Source organism: Centruroides vittatus, unplaced genomic scaffold, assembly GCF_030686945.1.
Source record: "Centruroides vittatus isolate TY-2023 unplaced genomic scaffold, ASM3068694v2 contig_888, whole genome shotgun sequence".
Lineage (NCBI taxonomy): Eukaryota > Metazoa > Arthropoda > Arachnida > Scorpiones > Buthidae > Centruroides > Centruroides vittatus.
In genome coordinates this window covers 203,509-223,209 of record NW_027122579.1, presented here as the reverse complement: position 1 = coordinate 223,209, position 19,701 = coordinate 203,509, and the positions used below count along the sequence as shown (strand labels likewise).

The window sequence follows — 19,701 nt, the reverse complement described above, 5'->3', positions numbered from 1 at the left end:
TAATAAGAATTGCATGTAATAATGAAGTCTATATACAAATTTGAGTTTGAGAGAAAGTCACCTGATTTAGTTATAATTTTTTCAATGAAAAATCATAATTAATAATTCACATATATTGACAGGTTTTCTATTTAATACTTAAAAAGATCTATTTGTGAATATTAGCTGCACTATTTAGGAGAGAGCTACATTGAAGTTTGACTGTAAAAAAGATTGCATATCCAAGATTATTTTTTGAAGTAAAATCTCACAAACCAGATTGGCCCTTATATCCTTTAGTAAACAAATGCTCACACCTAACCTATTTTTTGCAAAAAGTATTAGCAAAATTTCATAGTAATTTAATCCAATCTCCAAATCTTCTAGTTTCATCAGCTTTACATGCTAAGTCAGTCATTAACAAAAATTGTGGGGTGTTTACCATTTAATTCTTATATCATCAATTTTGAAAAAATGAGATCACTTTATCCATTTGTACCAAGTTTAGAGGCAATAACATTAGCTAACAATCTTATACCAAACAAACATACTACACCTTTTAAGTATCCAGTAGGAAGTTTATTAGAATAAAAACGTTTTCGGCCGCATTAATCAGCCTTCGTCAGTTAACGAATATCAAAAACGAACAAAATTCGAAATTACAAAAATAAACGGCGTTCGAAATTTACAAACAACCGCGCTTGCGCATTGACGGGTTTAAGCCCCGTTTTCCGTATCAAAAACGAACAAAATTCAAAAAATTACAAAATGGCGTTCGAAAATTTTTAGCATCACGTTTTGACACGAAAAACGGGGCTTAAACCCGTCTATGCGCAGGCGCGGTTTTTTGTAAAATTTTCGAACGCCGTTTTGTAATTTTTCGAATTTTGTTCGTTTTTGATACACGTTTTTGATACGAAAAACGGGGCTTAAACCCGTCAATGCGCAAGCACGGTTGTTTGTAAATTTCGAACGCCGTTATTTTGTAATTTCGAATTTTGTTCGTTTTTGATATTCGTTAACTGACGAAGGCTGATTAATGCGGCCGAAAACGTTTTTATTCTAATAAACTTCCTACTGGATACTTAAAAGGTGTAGCACGTTTGTTTTACAGTCCAGTAAATGTTTCTCTCTTATACCAAAAAAAAAAAAAAACTTTACAATACAGCAAATATTAGATTTATGGGAAGTCCTCCTGATGAAATAAAAATATTTATTTTCAGTTAATAACCAAACTCCCCTAAAAAAGTAGTATACACCCATGAAATCATCACTTTTAGCTAACTTGACAGAATTAAATCATGAGAAACACAGAATTTAAAATTTTCTCAACCCCTAATAGCACACTATCCAATCCTATACATTAGGTACGTACATGACATTATTAGTGTGGGAGGGATCATTTGATGAACTTTACACTTCATTCATTTCCTGTCCTCTGTATACCTGTCTATATCATTTACTCTGGAGAGAGAGAGAGAGCTGGAAATTTCCCTACATTCAGGATAGAGCGTTTACATAAATTTATACGACCTCTTACTTCTTTCTGTATTCTTTCCCTTTTAATTGGAGAACAAATTCTTTTGTTCCGATGTCAACTTTAGACAGGAAATTTCAACAAAATTAGCATTTGTTAAGTGACAGGAGAATAGCATGAAGACTATGAGGAGAGATGAGAGAACTAAGTAAAGCGTGTCCGTATGGGCACCTCTCCCATTTAAACAAAACTTCCTCCAATTACAACTGTCAAAACAAGTTCTTCACTCTTCCAACACATGACAGAAGTGGGCAGTTCAGTGGAGAGGTCATGCGAGATTTCATGTTAAAATTCACTTTTGAGGAAAACCGCATTATATGAATCTAACACAGGGGTGTCAAACTCAAACTGCTCAAGTGCCAATTTTTTGTCTTGAGTATGACAGCAGGCCAGATGTTTGTAACTTTTGTAGCCAAAAATTTTCTAAAAAGTTGCCCAAAAGTAGCTGGTTCAAATATTTTTTTTTAATAACCCGAGATTTCACAATAAAATAGAAAAAACACCATTTGTAGTTTTCCAGCAATAACTTTAATCACAGAACAAACATTTTTGGCCAATTTACAGGCCTGAAGCAGGTTGTAAAATGATCTGGAAATAAGAATCACAAGACTCAAAATACAAGCATAAACTGTAATTTACTAATATGTCGAAAACATGCATTTTATGTGCAAAATAGTGAGAATTGTGCAGTAAGTGATCTTGCCAAAACGGACTTTAATTTGAAATTCTAAAAAGATGAAATAGAGAAAACAATGTAAACAAGAAATTAAACACAAAAATAAATGAAATAAAATAAATATCTCTAAGTAATATAAATAAAAAAAAATAAAAATAAAAATAATAGTAATAATAAACAAAATTGCTGAACTCAAACATAACATACTTAAATGTACAAAATATCACATTTTCTTTGATATCAAGGTAATAAAAAAATAAATAGCAGCATTATTGAATTGATGTCGCAAACTGCAACTAATTGTCTCGCCAGTCATGGCCCGCAGGCCAATTCATTGACATGCCTGATCTAACAGAAAAGGAAGTTTATTTTCCAACTTTGTAAATTTTACAAAAATATAACAAATTTTTCTATCAAAAATTCAATAATTCTGCTTATAAAATTAAATTATTAACTCTGTATTCTCACAAAAATCAAGTACATAGATTTCTATTCCCTCCCACACCATCATACACTAAAATTAAAAACTAGTCTTTGTAAGCCCAGCCATCCCATCCCCCTCACTACATATGGCCAGAGTTTATAAAAGATATAGGATTATTTTAATCAGGCCACAAATACCATTATTTAGATTACTTTGTAAAGACAGACAGTTTTTCTATGTTAAAATATTGGGTTTTTAAATGGTCCTTTAGAGCAACCATATAGGAACACAAATATTTTACATATGCGTCATAAACATAAAACATTCATATTGACTAATTGAACGTTCAGAACATACCATACAACTCTTCAGAGGTGTATTAGACCATAACCTTGTAGGCCAAAACATTACTCCCTAGACAATGTCGTGAATGTAAGTCTATTTTTATATGAGAACCATTATACATATCTATACTAGGACTGTGTAATAAATCTATGTTATAAATCCCATAACCATGGCTTATACTATTTAAACATTTGAAAGAATAACTCAATATTTTGCAACTGATTTATTATATTTTTGTTAAATTGAGATCTGATTACACAATTTCATTTTTATTTTTGCATCTATGGATAAAAACTTTTTAGTTACATCAGTACTTCCCATTTTTGTCTACATTCAAGTTTTAATGTTTGTAAGTTGAAATATGCATTCAATCTTATTTTAAATGAATGCATTAATGATATTTTTAAATATATTCTACATTGCCAGAAGAAGACCTATCTTATGCATGAAAGTTTGATTTTTAAAGTAAATTATACTTGAAATAATTATTATAATGATATCAGTTGCTATAATTTCCTATATATTAGTAATAAGAGAATTTAAATATACCTAGCTACCATAATTTACAGTACAGTGGGTGACCAGTTAACAAACAGTTCGGTTAACGAACAAATTGGATAACAAACACTTTCATGAAAGATTTTTATGTTCGGACAATGAACACCTCACAGAACAAACACAAGAAGCAGCAGTGTAAAATAATGAATACTGATTGGTCTTTCCTTGTCTTTGGGCAACAATTCAAAACTTTTTGGAATACAAGAGATGTGACATCGAGGCTCAACCCGGTATATACTGATCGGTTAGTATTCCTCCAAACTTTGAAATTCTCCCTTGTAATTCCAGCCTTTTATTTTTCTGACAGAAACAATTCTTTTATAGTATTTGCAAGAGTGGGTTTTTATTTCCAAAAGATGAAAGTATAATAGCAAAGGTAGAGAGTGGGCAGAAGATGTCTGATGTTGCTGGCAGTATGGCTTAAACAGGTATACAGTAGGCCACAGATTAATCTTAAGAACAATACTATATAATCAAGAGGTTAATGTTACCCTAGGATCCAAAATGGCGGCCGGGGAAATTTTCCCCTACTTCAAAGACTGACGGGAAAAAAATTTTCCCCTGCATTCAAGATGGCCGCGGTTCCGGCCGCCATCTTGAATTTCTCTGCAGACTCGTGGATTTTTTAACCGAAATAAACAATAAAAAACAACAAAAAGAGGAGTTTTTTACTTTTACTTTAGAGAAGACATATATCCTTTCCATTCGTCCGTTATTATCGTACTGCCGGAATTCACGTATTTACAAACGATCCAATTCACAGTGTTTTCTGATCTGTTGTTCACCTGACATATGAAGCATTTCTTATCTTCATCGCAATGAATGCTAACAGACTCGGTCGGCTGTATGCTTAATTTTACAGCAAAATTTGATGCGTTATCGATACGGGGAGGCAAACCTAGCTCCGAAAAGCTTCCATTAACTTGTAGAAATCATGGGAAGTGCATCTCGACAAAATTCGTCGTTGCAACTCAAATCGGCAAAACTAGTCATTATCGAACAATTGGCAATAAACTAAACGCGGGGAGATAAGGAAAGGGAAAAAACACGATCTTTCCTTAATTTCTGATTACTTGGTTCTCTAACTTTTAGGATTAAATTGTAATAAAAAAAATAACAATACTTACTAATACTGGAGGAATTAATAATAATAAATATTCATCGATAGCAATTTGTGTGCAAATGAAATATCGTTACGAAAAAAAAAAAAAAAAACCAAAAACAGCAATTAATCCAATATGCAATTTGTCGCAACACAGCAGTAAACGATTCCAACAGGAAACTAGTCGATTTGCATAAAATTGCCTAGAAATGAACAGAAATCATGTCGCAGATCATGCATTTGCATATTCATTCGTAACACCCCTACAAATTTCCCGTCGATTTTACTCTCGCACGACGTCACGAAAAGGCTCCCTCTACCGTCGCAAATTTACACACTACCGTCTCCATTTCGAGGTTACAGGATACTCGGCAGTGTCAAACGCAGGGTAGAAACCGAATGGGAAAAAAATCCCCACGTCGTCGACGTCTCAACTCTAGGGAAAATTTTTTCCCCGTCACAGTCTCCGAAGTAGGGAAAAATTTCCCCGGCTGCCATTTTGGATCCTAGGGTAACATTAACCAATCAAGAAGACTAAAATAGATTAATGAGTAACAAAAATCATATCTGAGAAATAAAGAACATTGAAGAGCTCATAATGGAACCTGAAACTGATTTGACACCAGAAAAACGCCAAGAACTCTTGAATGAAGAACACCAAGAAACTTGGCAAGATATATTTTCTTCTGAAAAAAAAAATTAATGCCGATATATGCTCTTAGACATCTTTTGAAGCAGTGGGAGGATGTCAGAACAACAATCATAGAATGGTATCCAAAACAGGTTAAGGTTAATAGGCTTAGGGATCTCTACAATTACAATGCTATTAATTACTTCTGAAAAATCCTAAAGAAGACAGAAAAGCAATCGACATTAGACAGATTCTTTAACAACCACAAACAGGAAAAACATGACTAATAAAAATGCAAGACTGTGTATATATGTATTTTTATTATTATATATAAATAAACAGTAAAAAAGTATATATTTTTTATTTTTTGGGTTCTCCAGAACAAATCAAATTCCCATAAAAACCTATGATAAATCGAATCAGTTAACAAACAATTCAGATAGTGAACAAAGTCTTGGAATGAATAATGTTCATTAACCGATCACCCACTGTATTTATTAATTTTACATTATTTCCCAAAGTTTTCAAAAATTCCCAAATAATAGCCTTGTCTACTATTCAAGATCAGTTACTATTTGAGGGTTGTTATTATTCAAATAAACCTGGTAATTCATATAATTCATATTCTAAAAACAAAAGTGATTATAGAAATATAATAAAGCAGAATTTCCTATTTGTTCTGGTGGTACTAATCCAAAAAAAGTTTAATAATAATAAAAGCAAAAGCAATAAATTTCTAATAAAAATAATAATATTTTTAAAAACATTGAATATATTATTAAATAAATAAAATATATTATACACTAAACATCAATCACGAACTTGATAAGATGAAAGTTATGATGAAAACTTATTCATATTCCATACATTTACCTATCTTTTTTTTTTTTTTTTTATTTGTGGTTTAAGGCCCTTTACCACTCAAAGAGAGTATAAAAAGGCCCCCACATTTACCTATCTGAGGATAGATAGATGAATTCATCGAAATTTATGTGAAAAAAATACAGAAAATACTACAACAAAGAATATGAAATAAATAGTCTTTCTGAATAATAAGCATAAAAATAGCAGCAGCATATAACTGAAAATTCAAGAAATGATTAAACCAACAAATGTTCTATTATTCAACAAAAATTAATTCAAGCTGATAGACATTTCGTTTAATAATGCTGATATAATATACATATTTAATAACTGTTTAAAGTTTAAACAGTAGTCAAATATTTTCATTAATTTTACGTAAATTCAAGTTTTATTTGTATATCTATATTGACAGTTTGTCATAAAAAAAACAAAGGATAATTTTAGATTAATCCCATATTAAGGAACTATATAGAACTTACGGGACAAATCAGAGATCCTCTTAGACTAGTAGTTGCAATCTCAGAATCAGGATCATGTTGTAATTTTTCTTTAACTGTAGTAAATTAAAAAATAAAAGTCATTCCCAAATCAATATCAATTATTATTCTTGAAGATTCTATATTAACTAATTAAAAATCATATTAACTTTAATATATAAATAAAGTAAACTTTTATTTGTGAATGAAACTATATTACAAAATGAAATGAAGTGAAATGATAACACAAATGCATTTGTTTTCTTTAGATTAGATAAATCAGTTTAACAGGTTATGTAAAATATTAAAATATTCATTTAATTTGTTGCATAAATTTGATTTATCCAGGGAAAAAACACAAAATTGATTAACATAATAAGTTTATATCATTCATTCTACAGCACACTATAGTTATTCAATCAAGAAGTACAGTAAATATAAAAGAAAAATATTCCTGAGACAAAAATTTGACTGAATTGCTGATTTACCTTGCCATGTTTAGAAAGCAATCTTTTACTATTTTATTTTCACAGAAGAAACCAATTTTACTTCAAATATAAGTACAAAAATCTCATGTAGCATGAATTTTTAAATTAATAAAGTATTAATGACATTTCATCCCTAATAGAAAAAGCTTTTAGCTAATCTTATATAGATTTCTTTAATTACAAATTACAGTGGAACTGCAATAATTTGACATTTCACTGGGAAAGCTAAACATGGTATGTGAGCTGACAAATTAGTGAGGTTAAATACCATATATCTCAGCAGATAAGACAATTTTCAGATAAAACGAGGTATAAATCTTCATCGAAGTTTTATAGTTTTAGCATATATCTGTCCTATAAGACAACCCCCAAACTATCAACAGCCTATGAATTTAGTTTAGATCAGCAAGCATCATCTGAATAATAATACTGTATAGCATATACAGAATTATGTCCTATTTGTAATTTTTTGAATGAACAATTTTATTTTCTTGCATCTGGCAGCACTACCTTGTGATTGTTGCAAACATTCGGGTAATGACCTTGACTATTCACAAAAACGTCGTATGGGCTATTCTATTTTGTGCACATACCCTACTCTCTACTAGTAAATAATTACAGTTTGTCCATTTTTTTTAATAATAGTTTTAATTTATATAAATTTCAATCTAATTTTTTTTGTATCCGTCCTATAAGACAACCCTGGATTTTGGGGGCCCTTTTTTTTTTATGATTCAACTATTGTCTTATCTGCTGAGATATATGGTATTTTACTTTTAATGGTTGGCAGTGTCATTAAATACAATACTGTATATGCAATTTTTCAGTTTTGTGTTACTAGACTATCTTACTACAGTACATAAAGTAATAGTTAAATCAATGAAATTGTCCTGCTAATAAACATTTGTATAAATGTAATCTTTTTACATATGTATAAATTACTGTACTGCATTAGGGTACCATAATATGTACAAGAAAAATTTGAATTTGCAAACATTTTTTTATTGACAAAAACAACTTATAAAAAAAAAAACATTATTTATAATACTGTTATTTAAACATGCTTATGTTTTGACAAAGCATACAGTCTTCAATACTCTTCAAATGGGATAGAGGACTGTCAGGATTATCCTGTGTTTTAATAAAACAACAAATCAAACAACCTGCAAAGCTTGTGTTTATGATTTCTGGTTTAGTACTTATAAATTTTCATCTTTAGAACTTTCTTGACCATCATCATTAGCAAAAGAAGCAGCAACATTTGTGTGCCCTTTTAATACACTGTTTAGTACTGTTAAGAATGTTTTCTTCATCCATCATCCCTGATGTCATCACAGCATTATCTACTTGCAAACTTTCATCTGTCTTGATTGGGCAGGTGAACAGCATTGAAAAACAATACTGAATTGTTTCTTCTGAGACCAAATTCCAAGCAGAAGCAATCATATCTATGGCATCCAGAACAGTAATTTTTAAATTTTAACTTTCTTTTATTGAATTATTGTGAACTAGCCTTTGATAAAAAAATGTTTAACATTGTGAATTATGCTTTGGTCTAATGAATAGTTATATCTGGAAGAAGGAAACAACTGTATTGATGAAAGATTTTCTAAATGTGGATGAGTTGTACAATTATCCATAATCATAAACACTCCTACTTTCCATGAAAAACTTACTGTCAAAGCTTTCTCATCTGACATTCAAAAATTAAAGATGTCATCCTCATCTTTTTGTAGCTTTCACAGTCAACTGGCAAAGCCTTTACATCTTTGAAACAGTGAGGATGTCTAGATTTACAATGACAAACAGTCTCAGTTTTTGTACAATTCATATTTTTCACAAAAAGGATAATCAAGTTTTCTTTGTTTCTCTTATGAACACCAAATATTTCCCTTTAAAAACCAATATCTGGAAACAATTGTTTAGAAAAGGCTAGTTTTGGTCAAAGTTAAAGTTGCTGGTATAGAATTCATTTCTTTTTCAAGGTGTTATCTTTGCAATGCCTGATTCTGTCTTTGGGAACAGAAGGCTTCTCATCACAAACAGACCAAAAAGTTTATCTCCTGGCTCTGCTTGAATCAATTTAACTAGCCATTGCTAGCAGGGAAATCCATTACAACCAATTTCTCACTGAAATCTTTAGTCTTCTGTTGAATAAGTGGACCAGATATAGGAATTAATAACTCTTGCACAGATTTAAATGACATTAGAATAGCTTCAACAAGACTGAAGTTGGACATTTGAATGTGTTTTCTCACAGGTTGTCAATTCAAGCCTTTAAAATTTTAGCTTTTGCTTTAAGTGTTAATGACTGTAGTTTTTGTAGAGCCATCATAAAAATGTGCAGTTCCAGTAGCTGAGTGGAAAAAACCCCACAACCAACTACCAGTGTTCAGTGTTTGCATCTTGCCAATGGACAGGCCACATGGTGTATTCTAGGTTTTCTTCATATCAGTAATGCCTACACAGTGACCAGTTTTTCCCTAAAAAAACCTTCCTCTTGGCAGATTACCCATGTGTGACATTGCCTTAATCAAATAAAAAATGTGCTGTATACAGCTACCGTAAGCAAATGAACAAAATGGACTTTGAACACTTAATGGACAGAACTGTAACCAGAAAGTGTGTTGGTGAGAGTATCATGACACTCTCCTAGGGACATTCCAGATGATGTCTAGACTTTTGTTATATAACTACATTCTTATACTTCATATCTTATCTCCCTTTGTTTTTTTGGTATGTGTAGTATATACAGCCTAGATTAAACTGTGTTCAAACCAAGCAGTTCACTTTTCACTTTACTCCGCTGACACACACTGCCTTTATCACAACAAAATGTCACCTAGGGTTTTTCCCAGTTGAAGGGATTGAGATAACAGCGGTTTTTGTGGGGTAGGGGAGTCAGATTGAAAAAAGATGAAAGAAAAAAATGCTGTGTAGAGGTGTTCACACAAGAATACACCACTAAAAAAAAAGTTCAATCCAGTGACAAAAATTCAAAACTCCATAAATATTTTTGGATTCCTCCTAAATCCAGCTTTAGGTTAAACTTGTTCTAAAAATATAATTCTTCAAAAGAACATCCATGGAATTCAAATTCAACTGAACTGAAGCAAAGTTTTCAGTGGTGTATTTTTGTGTACTGTAACATCCAGTTCATGGTAAATCCTTGTTGTGTGAGGCATTCACACAACAGGAGTGAAAATTCTCAGAAAAACTTGTCTTTTCTTTTTAAAAACTATATATATTGAATGTAGGTAGAGTTAATGGGTTACCTGTTGACAATGTCAATTTAGAGGTTTTTCTCCCATAGAATATATCAGAGCAACCAAAATAGAGAAAAATGTTGAATTATTTGAGTGTTGAGATAGTGGGATTCCACTATGTTTAATAATTACTTTAATTTCAGTAACTACTGTAGAATTCAATAATTTCAATATACTGTTTCACTGAATCATGATTGCTAGTTGAAAAAAACCAAATTATTTTTTTATTATTGTAATGTTTTTGACTTGACCCAAATCAAGCATTTCAAATGTCAAACTTACTAATAATATAAAAATCTCAAGATCCATTCAATACTAATACCTATTCACACCATAAAACAAAGCCTTTTAGAATTTATAAAAGTTCTGAAGTAATTTAGATAAAATTTATAAAATTTTTAATGTCTTACAACTTACTCATTGCTTTTGTGTGATCTGGATTTCTTACTTCTGATGCTTTTAATCTTTGCAATAATGTTGAAGAACCCAATCTCTGTACTAAATACACAGCAACAGCATATGCCTAAAAAATATTTATATTATATTAATTAAAAAGATAAAACATGAAAAATCAATCTTAAGTTTTTATGGCATTTTTCTATCTATTGTTAGTTCTGTATTTTCCAAAATGTATTTGTACATGAAAACTTTCCAAACCTCATAAGACTCAAAACATAACTAATTTTATTATTAGTCTTAACTAGTACAAAAAACTTAATCAAACACCTTAATGTTCGCTGAGAGATTTTTAATGAAACAAACAAACGTTTTCGATCTAATCGTTAGATCATCTTCAGGTTCTTAAATGGAACACAAATTTCAAAATTCAAAACATTAATAACCAATAACATTAATAAAATAACTGATACATTATAACAGATACAACAAGTGTAAAATAAGAACTTATTACTCGTACCCATGTATTAATATTACCTAACCTAACCGGAAATAATTCAATTTAAAATATACTAAAGTTCAAGCGCCTCTTATAAGTTAGGTATTAATAAAGAGTACGTGGGGGTTACCACTAGAAACCTACGAATAAGGATGAAGGAACATAAGTATGATATTAGAAAAGGGTCCAATACAACAGTACTAGCCCAGATGGGGCAAGCTGAAGGTTCCTTGGTACGATGGAATGAGGCGAAAATCATAAAACAGGTACATTCCCCAACTTTGGCAGGAACAGCTGAAAAGATGGAAATTTACAGAAGCAAGCTAAAAGAAAAATGCATTAACGCAAGAGACGCGGAGGGTCTTCCGTCGGCTTGGAAATATGCCGTCAAAAACTTATAAGAGGCGCTTGAACTTTAGTATATTTTAAATTGAATTATTTCCGGTTAGGTTAGGTAATATTAATACATGGGTACGAGTAATAAGTTCTTATTTTACACTTGTTGTATCTGTTATAATGTATCAGTTATTTTATTAATGTTATTGGTTATTAATGTTTTGAATTTTGAAATTTGTGTTCCATTTAAGAACCTGAAGATGATGTAACGATTAGATCGAAAACGTTTGTTCGTTTCATTAAAAATCTCTCAGCGAACATTAAGGTGTTTGATTAAGTTTTTTAATTAATTCTGCTGGGTAAGAATATGATGTATACTTAACTAGTACTTTAAATGTTAATAATTTTAATTACAGTCGACTCTGCATAAGTCGTCACCCGGATAACTCAACACCATCGGTTAAGTAGTCAGTTTTCTGTGGTCCCGGCTGACTTACATAGGCATTAATGTTAAAAAACTCCAGTTTACTTGACACCATTTAACTCGTCACTACTGGATAAGTCAACATACTTTTGCTGTCCCACACTCTGATAAGTCGTCACCCCCTCCTGAAAAAATGAATTCTCACTCCACACGTGTGGTGAGAACTCATTTTTTTTCAGCAGAGGGTCGATTTATTTATTAATATATAATTAATGTATGTAATATATATATATTATATATATATATATATATATATATATGTATATACATATATACATATTAATAAAAATGCCTTAACATTTTATGTATTTTTATGTATAAATAAAAATAGATAAACAAAAAGAAAATATACAATCTACATCGTCACACCAGAATCCAATTTTGCATTTTCTCACGCTAGAGACATTAAGAATCCTTAGACGTTACTTGCTAACAATTGACAACTGCAAAGATGATGTTTTCAAGGCATTGTGATCGTTGAAAAAGAAAGTCAAGACAGTTAAGTAAGTGCTCAAAACCAACAACACTAAACGAATTTTTCAGTTTTTCATGGACAGAGTAATTGTAAATGGAGGATACAATGTATTGTAATCCTATACTACTGTATAACACACTACTGTATTTTCCTAATTGTGGTTTTGTGGTTTTTTTTTCCCAACTTCACTTTAGTCATCACATCGGATAACTCGACACATTTCCACTTCCCCTTGGGGTGTTGACTTATGCAAACTCGACTGTATTTGCTTGATGTATACTGTAATTTAAATTTCTGACATTTATAACTTCAATTATACAGAGGTTTATTCAGTTATTTTTGAGTAAGTTTATTATAAGAAAAGTCATTGAGCAAATAAAAAATTTCCTTTGTTACATTATGTTCTCTGTTACTTCTGTAAATTACCCAACAATGTTGCTTTCACAAACTGAAGATCTTTCTGACTATTTGATGTCAATCTTGTACCACTTCTGTTTGCAAACTTTCCAAACACCATATGCTGCTTTTCAGTTAAACAACTTCTGTTTCAACCAACCATATCAAAGAAGTCAAGAGGACATCATATGACATGCAGGAAAAAATGTTTGATTTCAGTTATAATGAACAGGAAAAAAAAATATATATATATATATATAGATAGTGTATATGTCACTATCTTGTATCTATATATAAAGTTGCGAACTCATTTATTTGTATTTTATTGTCACTCAAAGTCAGTCCTGCACAAAAATGACAGCCAGCAAAATCAAATGAAGACAATCATAAACTCACATCTGCACTGTAGTCCACTTATTTTTGTAATTTTACAAAAAAAAATAAATAAAAATAATAATAATAATCACAAAAATAAATGTACTATACAATTTGGAATTATTTCTTACTATTTCACATTTTATTATATATATAATATTAACAGGGATGATAAAATTTATTTTTACAGGTGCCAGCCAAAATATCTGGAAGCTAGCTCATTACGATCTCTAAGGTTATTCAAAACTTTTTGTACTTTTTAAGTTATTCAATATTATTTTAAATTTCAAATTTGTGTTTTAAATAAATCAGTTTCATACAGTGTACAGTTATAAAAAATAAATGTACTGTAAATGTTTATGATCTTAGCTAGCCTGAAAATCAAACAGTTTTATCATATAAATATTTGATGCCAATTTAATATCATTTCTACTAACTTATTTTTTGCACTTAAAACTTCTATTGACTTTAATTACATTTCAGTTATCACATTTAACCCTTTTGCAACTGGGGTCCCAATCCATCATATGCCTAATTGATAAGCAAAAAGGCCAGGGTACCGATTGATCGTTACGCTGTTAAAAATCAATTTTTATAAAATTTATTGACAACAGATGTCAGCACTTGACGGCAGCATCTTGTTTATTGTCTGTTTCACATATTTTTGTCCAGGTGGTGTTTTGTTGACTTAAAAAATTTTAATTATCGTTTTTTTTCTTAATTTTTCATTTTCTGATAATATTTTATTTCATTTTTAGCATATTCACGCAATAATATTACTATTATAAGTTCATTCATGCTATAATAAGTTCATTCAGCTATAATACGTCAAAATATCAAGAGGATAATGTTATAAATATTCAAGTTATGACCTTCAGTTCTGATATTTTATATATTTTTTTAGTTTTTATTTTTATTTCAATCGAAAATATCAGCAAAAGTTACATGTATTGCTACTGGTAATCATATGTTTATTACAAAAATATATAATCTTGTTTGATATGAAGTGAATAAAGTATATTAGTTCATTATATTAGTTGATAGCAGAATAAAGTTTTGTTTTCAAATGAATGTTTGATATAATGTGCGATAATTTCAAACCAATAAACATACATGCATAAATTTTATATTGAATTGTACAGAACAATATTCTACATCGTTCTGGCTCAGTGTCAATAAGAATGAAGTAACTGGACAATGTTAATTTTGACAAAAAGTAACAAATTTTTAAGTTTGAATGTCAGTTATGATATTATTTTTTTCTCATAAATTTCTCTAATAAAATTTATTAAAAAATATTGTATTTAAAACTAAAGATATTAGTAAAGGTACGTGATTTTTTTCATATGAATATAATGATAATTTGATTTTTGGTGAATTTTTACATTTATATTGCCTGACTGACCTATATTGCCCTCAGTCCGTTTACAAAATAAACATAAACAGGGGGCGGGGCAAACGGTGGCAAAAGGGTTAATTAGTAAGAAAAGCTAACATAATTAATAAGTCTTAATAAGCCAATTATATGCAAATAATATATGTAACGTTTCATATTCCATATAATTATATTTTAATTGAATTTAAAGATGATATGTTTTAATCTGAAATTGTAATAAATAAATTTTCTTTGATATCAGATTGGAGTTATAGATAAAGAAGTTCAACTTGACAAGTTTTTTCCTTATATTACATTTTAAATCTGCATTAATCAGGAGGATAATGATAATGTACTATAAAATCAATTTAACTGATTTTTCATTTTGGCTAAAAGAATCTTTGTTTTAAAAATACTTACTCTACCATATTCTGATGCCCAAGAAACTGTAATAGTATTTCCATGAGTAGGAGATAATTTACACAAACCAGTAATATTAACTGGCCTGCTTGGTCTTTTTGGTTCCACACCAGGTTTGTTTGTTGGAATAGGATTCTGGGAAAAAATTAAGAAACAAAATAAAAAAATTTTTAAATATAAAAAACTTACTTTCTTAATTAGATCATAATTACCGGTAATGGACACATTTTCTGGTTGACTTTTACACAAATACTGGGAGGAAAATTATCATCTTGTTCACAACTGGTTTCTAATAAGCAAAACCTTAATTGTACTTGAACTGAATAATCATTTTTGGCACCAGGTCTCAAATCCCTAAAAAAAATATTCTTCTCATTAGATATTTCAAAAATATTTTAGACAAAAAATTTAATTCAAGTTTATTAAAATTTTATTCATATACTCAGTCAATAATAATTAATTCAGTATGGATAGTAACCAGTCTGGAATTCTCCCGTGTTAATGTTTCCAGATCCAGAAAGAACAAAGAGTCCTCAATCTTGTTGAAATTGAGGATCGATTACTATCCAAGATCGATTAAGTGCCAGCCTAAGGAGACGGTATCACAATAAACTACAGTGGATCTTGTGCTTTCAAGTGCCCAAGACTTACGCACACCCGACATTCCCATTCATCATTTGGGATGACCTACAACCACCTGAGTATGTCGTGGAAGTGCTGAAATACAAACTATCCTTCGCTCCTCCCCCTCCTAAAGCCAGAGCTTTGAACCTCATTCCCAATTTGGAAAACCTAATAAAAGGTCTGTCTGATACGCAAAAAGATTATTATAAATGGATGGCTATGCTTAAAATTAAAAAATCTAAAGAACCTTCTGAAGTGGCAGAATTGAAAAGCAAAATACAGTGCACCACTAAGTGGACGAGACTCAACAACATCACTATGGTCAGAGCCGATATATCTAAATCATTGGTTATTATGAAACATGCCACATATGAGCAAAGATTAACAGAATACATTAACCTAACACAGTGTGATAGAGAGGATGAAGATCTGGTCGACAAACTACAATCCAGGGTCAAGAAATTAGCCCATTCCAAGCTAATTAAACGCCTGGAATTGGGTAACATAGTTGTTGATTCCCACGACTCTCCCAGGCTCTTCACATTTGCCAAGACCCATAAACAAGGACAGCAACTACAGCCTGTTGTGGATAAAGCTAGAGCTCCCACTCGTAAACTGGAGAAGGGCACCCACTTCTTAATATCCCCCCACCTTGAGGGGTACCTGTCACTAACTCAAAGGACCTCATATCCCTCCTGAAAGATCTCTCCTCACTACCACAGTTTATCACTATCTCGGACTTTAAGTCTTTATACCCCTCACTGGAGCTCCCCCCAGCTTTTTGCGTTTTCAGGGACCGTCTCTTCAGTACTGTTGGAGATCACACCTTGCACCAACAAGTACTAGAGATGGCCCACCTGATATGCTATAATTCGTTTTTTCTGTTCAATGGAACTGTTTACATGCAAAAAAGGGGGGTCCCCATGGGGAACCCAGTATCTGGGGACTTATGCAAAATGATCACCACATAGTTGGAGCACAAGATCCTGCCTCAGTTTCTTTCAATCATCATCTTATATAAAAGGTATGTAGATGATATCATCATCCTATGGAAAAATGTACCCAACATGATGGCATTTGTGGAATCAATTAATGACAACACACATGGCTTAACCATAGAAATCAAACAGACTAACAGCACGGAGGTCCACTTCTTAGACCTAAACGTCAAGGTCGAAGCGTTGACAGTCCACACCTCAGTCTATCATAGACCAGGTAAGGCTCCCTTTACATCAGGGGTGGCCAACCTTTTCAGAAATAATATTTCCTGCCAGGCCATGCACCTAATTTCTTTTTTTAAATCATTTACTTGGTCTTGTTGAAATTGCCCTTTGTACTTATCAAACTTATTTGCATGTTTAGTCTCGTAGTGCCGTTTGATGTTATACTCTTTCAAAACAAATAGATTTGTTGCATATCAAGCATATGGGCTTTGTTTTAATTTCCACGAAAAAATAGTTTATAGTCCACCTATCTTGATGAAACTTAAATTCTTCTGTGATTCTTCTCTTCTTTGGTCCAATGTCGTTACTAGTTGACGCCATGTTAGGTCTTCGTTTTGAACTGAAAACATTTCTGTCCATTGTGTGTCGTCCCGAGTTGAATTTTTGTCGATGCCTAAGGAAAATTTCCCATTTTTAAATTTGAATTACATAAATAAAACGTTTCAGGGTTTACTTACTTATAGAATCGATATGGTAAACAGGCTACTTGGTTAAAGTAGTTTGAACTGTTATTATAAATATGTATATTAACGTCGATCACAAAATCTCTCCAGATGCAGTGGTGATAATAAAATGAAACTACAGAATAACACAGAACTTTGTCAAGCTGGACTGATAGTAGTTATGAGTATGAGCCCGATAGCATTGCGAGCTTACTGAAAACACCAAAGACCACAGAATATATATAGCTGAATAATTCTTCACCCAAAAACCTAATAACCGGTGCCAGTCCGCTTAAATTATATGGCAAACGCTTTCGGACACTTCACTATGCCCTTCCTCAAGCCTTCTAATCTTCTTATAACGAATTTTCTAACATCATCGCTCTTTAGAGGAAGGGCGGGGCGTTGTAGGAATTTGTAAATAGCAAAACAGATAGAATGTTCGGAGGAAGCTTCGTTTACAGAAGATAATTGAACGGTTGGAATTTGGGATGTTCTATTTTTTAATTTTTAAATTTTATTCGGCTGGCACGTGCGTAACGGAAATATGCGTTCGTTTGTTCGAAAATTCGTTATAAGAAGATTAGAAGGCTTGAGGAAGGGCATAGTGAAGTGTCCGAAAGCATTTGCCATATAATTTAAGTGGACTGGCACCGGTTATTAGGTTTTTGGGTGAAGAATTATTTACAATCCGGTGTTTGAGTAGGAGTTATGTATATATAGCTGAAGTTGAAGTCTCATATTAAATTTTATCAACATCTAGCATCAGGACAAAAAACTAAGTAACCTTGAGTGTCAAATAGCGGGATGTTTGAAATAGCTAAAATCTATGAATTTTTCCAAAAATGAGAGATATTTCAAATTTCTCTTAGCTATAATTTAAAAATACATGATACGAATAATTCATGACGTAATGTTCTTTTGGTGATATGTACAATAAAGTTAACATTTACGTTCATTTGACCTAGCTCTGCAGGCCTCATGTTGGCCACCCCTGCTTTACATCCTGGTTGGGTCATGTGACCCATTCCAGTACAAGACCACCAGCCTTTAATGCTTTAATCAGGAAGGCATTTTCACATTCCTCCACCCTGCATGTTCTAGCCTCAGAACTAACATCTATTAAACACATAGCAACCAACCACAGGTACCCTAATCTGATCCAATATATTGATTAATTGTTACCACTGCTCCGTATGTGGGTCCACCATCCACACCTGCAGTGACAACCGACCAGAAGATGAAACATATGTCCCCATCACACATTTAATCCATACATTAAATTGTTATATATGGAGATCGCCAACAAACGCCACTTTCAGATCACGTACAGATAACGGGAAAGACTCTCCCAATCAGAACAGACTCCCAGGCATTTACTCCATCCCTTTTAAGGACCACAGGTGTGATAGGGACCTTATTTACATCGGTTCCACCAGATGCTTCTTGGGAGTTAGAATACATGAGCACACTGCAGACATTCGGATTGGAAGGAACACTGCTGCTCTTGCTGTTTACACGACTGACCCTGACATTGAGGCCACCTTCAACCAAGTGAGTGTCATCATCACTTCACCTCTCCCTGAGCACCTGAGACGATTGGAGGCTATTTCCATTTAAAAAACTAGCCGCACCACCACCACCTGCATAAATTTCAAAGAGGAGCTGAATTTGTCTGTTGCCTGGCAGGCCCTCACGGACACCGATCTTTGATTACAGACTACCTACATGAAATATGCATGTCCAACACAACATTCTTACACAAGACGTGGATTCGATTCTAATTTTAAATATTCATGTTCTATTTTGTCCTATGTTCCGTTGCTTGTTTTTTTGTATCGCCTGAGGAAGAACTATTAATGTTCGAAAACATTTGTGATATATTTATCTGTCGTATCACCACACCGGTAACAGGTTCCTGGTACGGGATTGATTTCATCCTGGTGTTCTTTGTGTGTAGAAGTTTAAATTGTTAGATCATCATTTATAGTTTACGAGATATAAGTGCGATAAATCTTACCATTTGTTTGGTTGCTTCAGTTTTCGTAGGCCTCCCTATACCAAACTGAATTTAAAAATGTATTCGAATCAAGGAAGAGTAAGAGTGACAGACAGATTCCGAAGTATTTGAGGATTCCTTGACTTTCCCTGCTAAAATCTTATTCCCTGACTTTCCAGGTCTGTATGGACCCTGAACATGCTCCTGATACTAGAAACTGTCTAAGTTAGCTACTTCAAATTCTTAAGCAGGAAACCATATACCACAGTTTGTAAACAATGGAAAGACAAAAGATAAACATCATTAATGC

The 19,701-nt window shown here is 32.0% G+C and overlaps 1 protein-coding gene across 2 annotated transcripts in view; it reads right to left on the bottom strand.

The window, feature by feature from the left end:
• The window catches only part of Su(var)2-10 (E3 SUMO-protein ligase Su(var)2-10), a 138,207-nt gene that overhangs the window by 65,319 nt on the left and 53,187 nt on the right, over positions 1-19,701 (bottom strand). For both annotated transcript variants that reach the window (XM_067280637.1, XM_067280638.1), the window contains exons 5-8: positions 15,315-15,456; positions 15,103-15,237; positions 10,764-10,869; positions 6,596-6,669 (exon numbers count right to left, since the gene is read on the bottom strand). In XM_067280637.1, the coding sequence (XP_067136738.1) occupies positions 6,596-6,669; positions 10,764-10,869; positions 15,103-15,237; positions 15,315-15,456 (457 nt within the window). The remainder of the gene's footprint in view (positions 1-6,595; positions 6,670-10,763; positions 10,870-15,102; positions 15,238-15,314; positions 15,457-19,701) is intronic.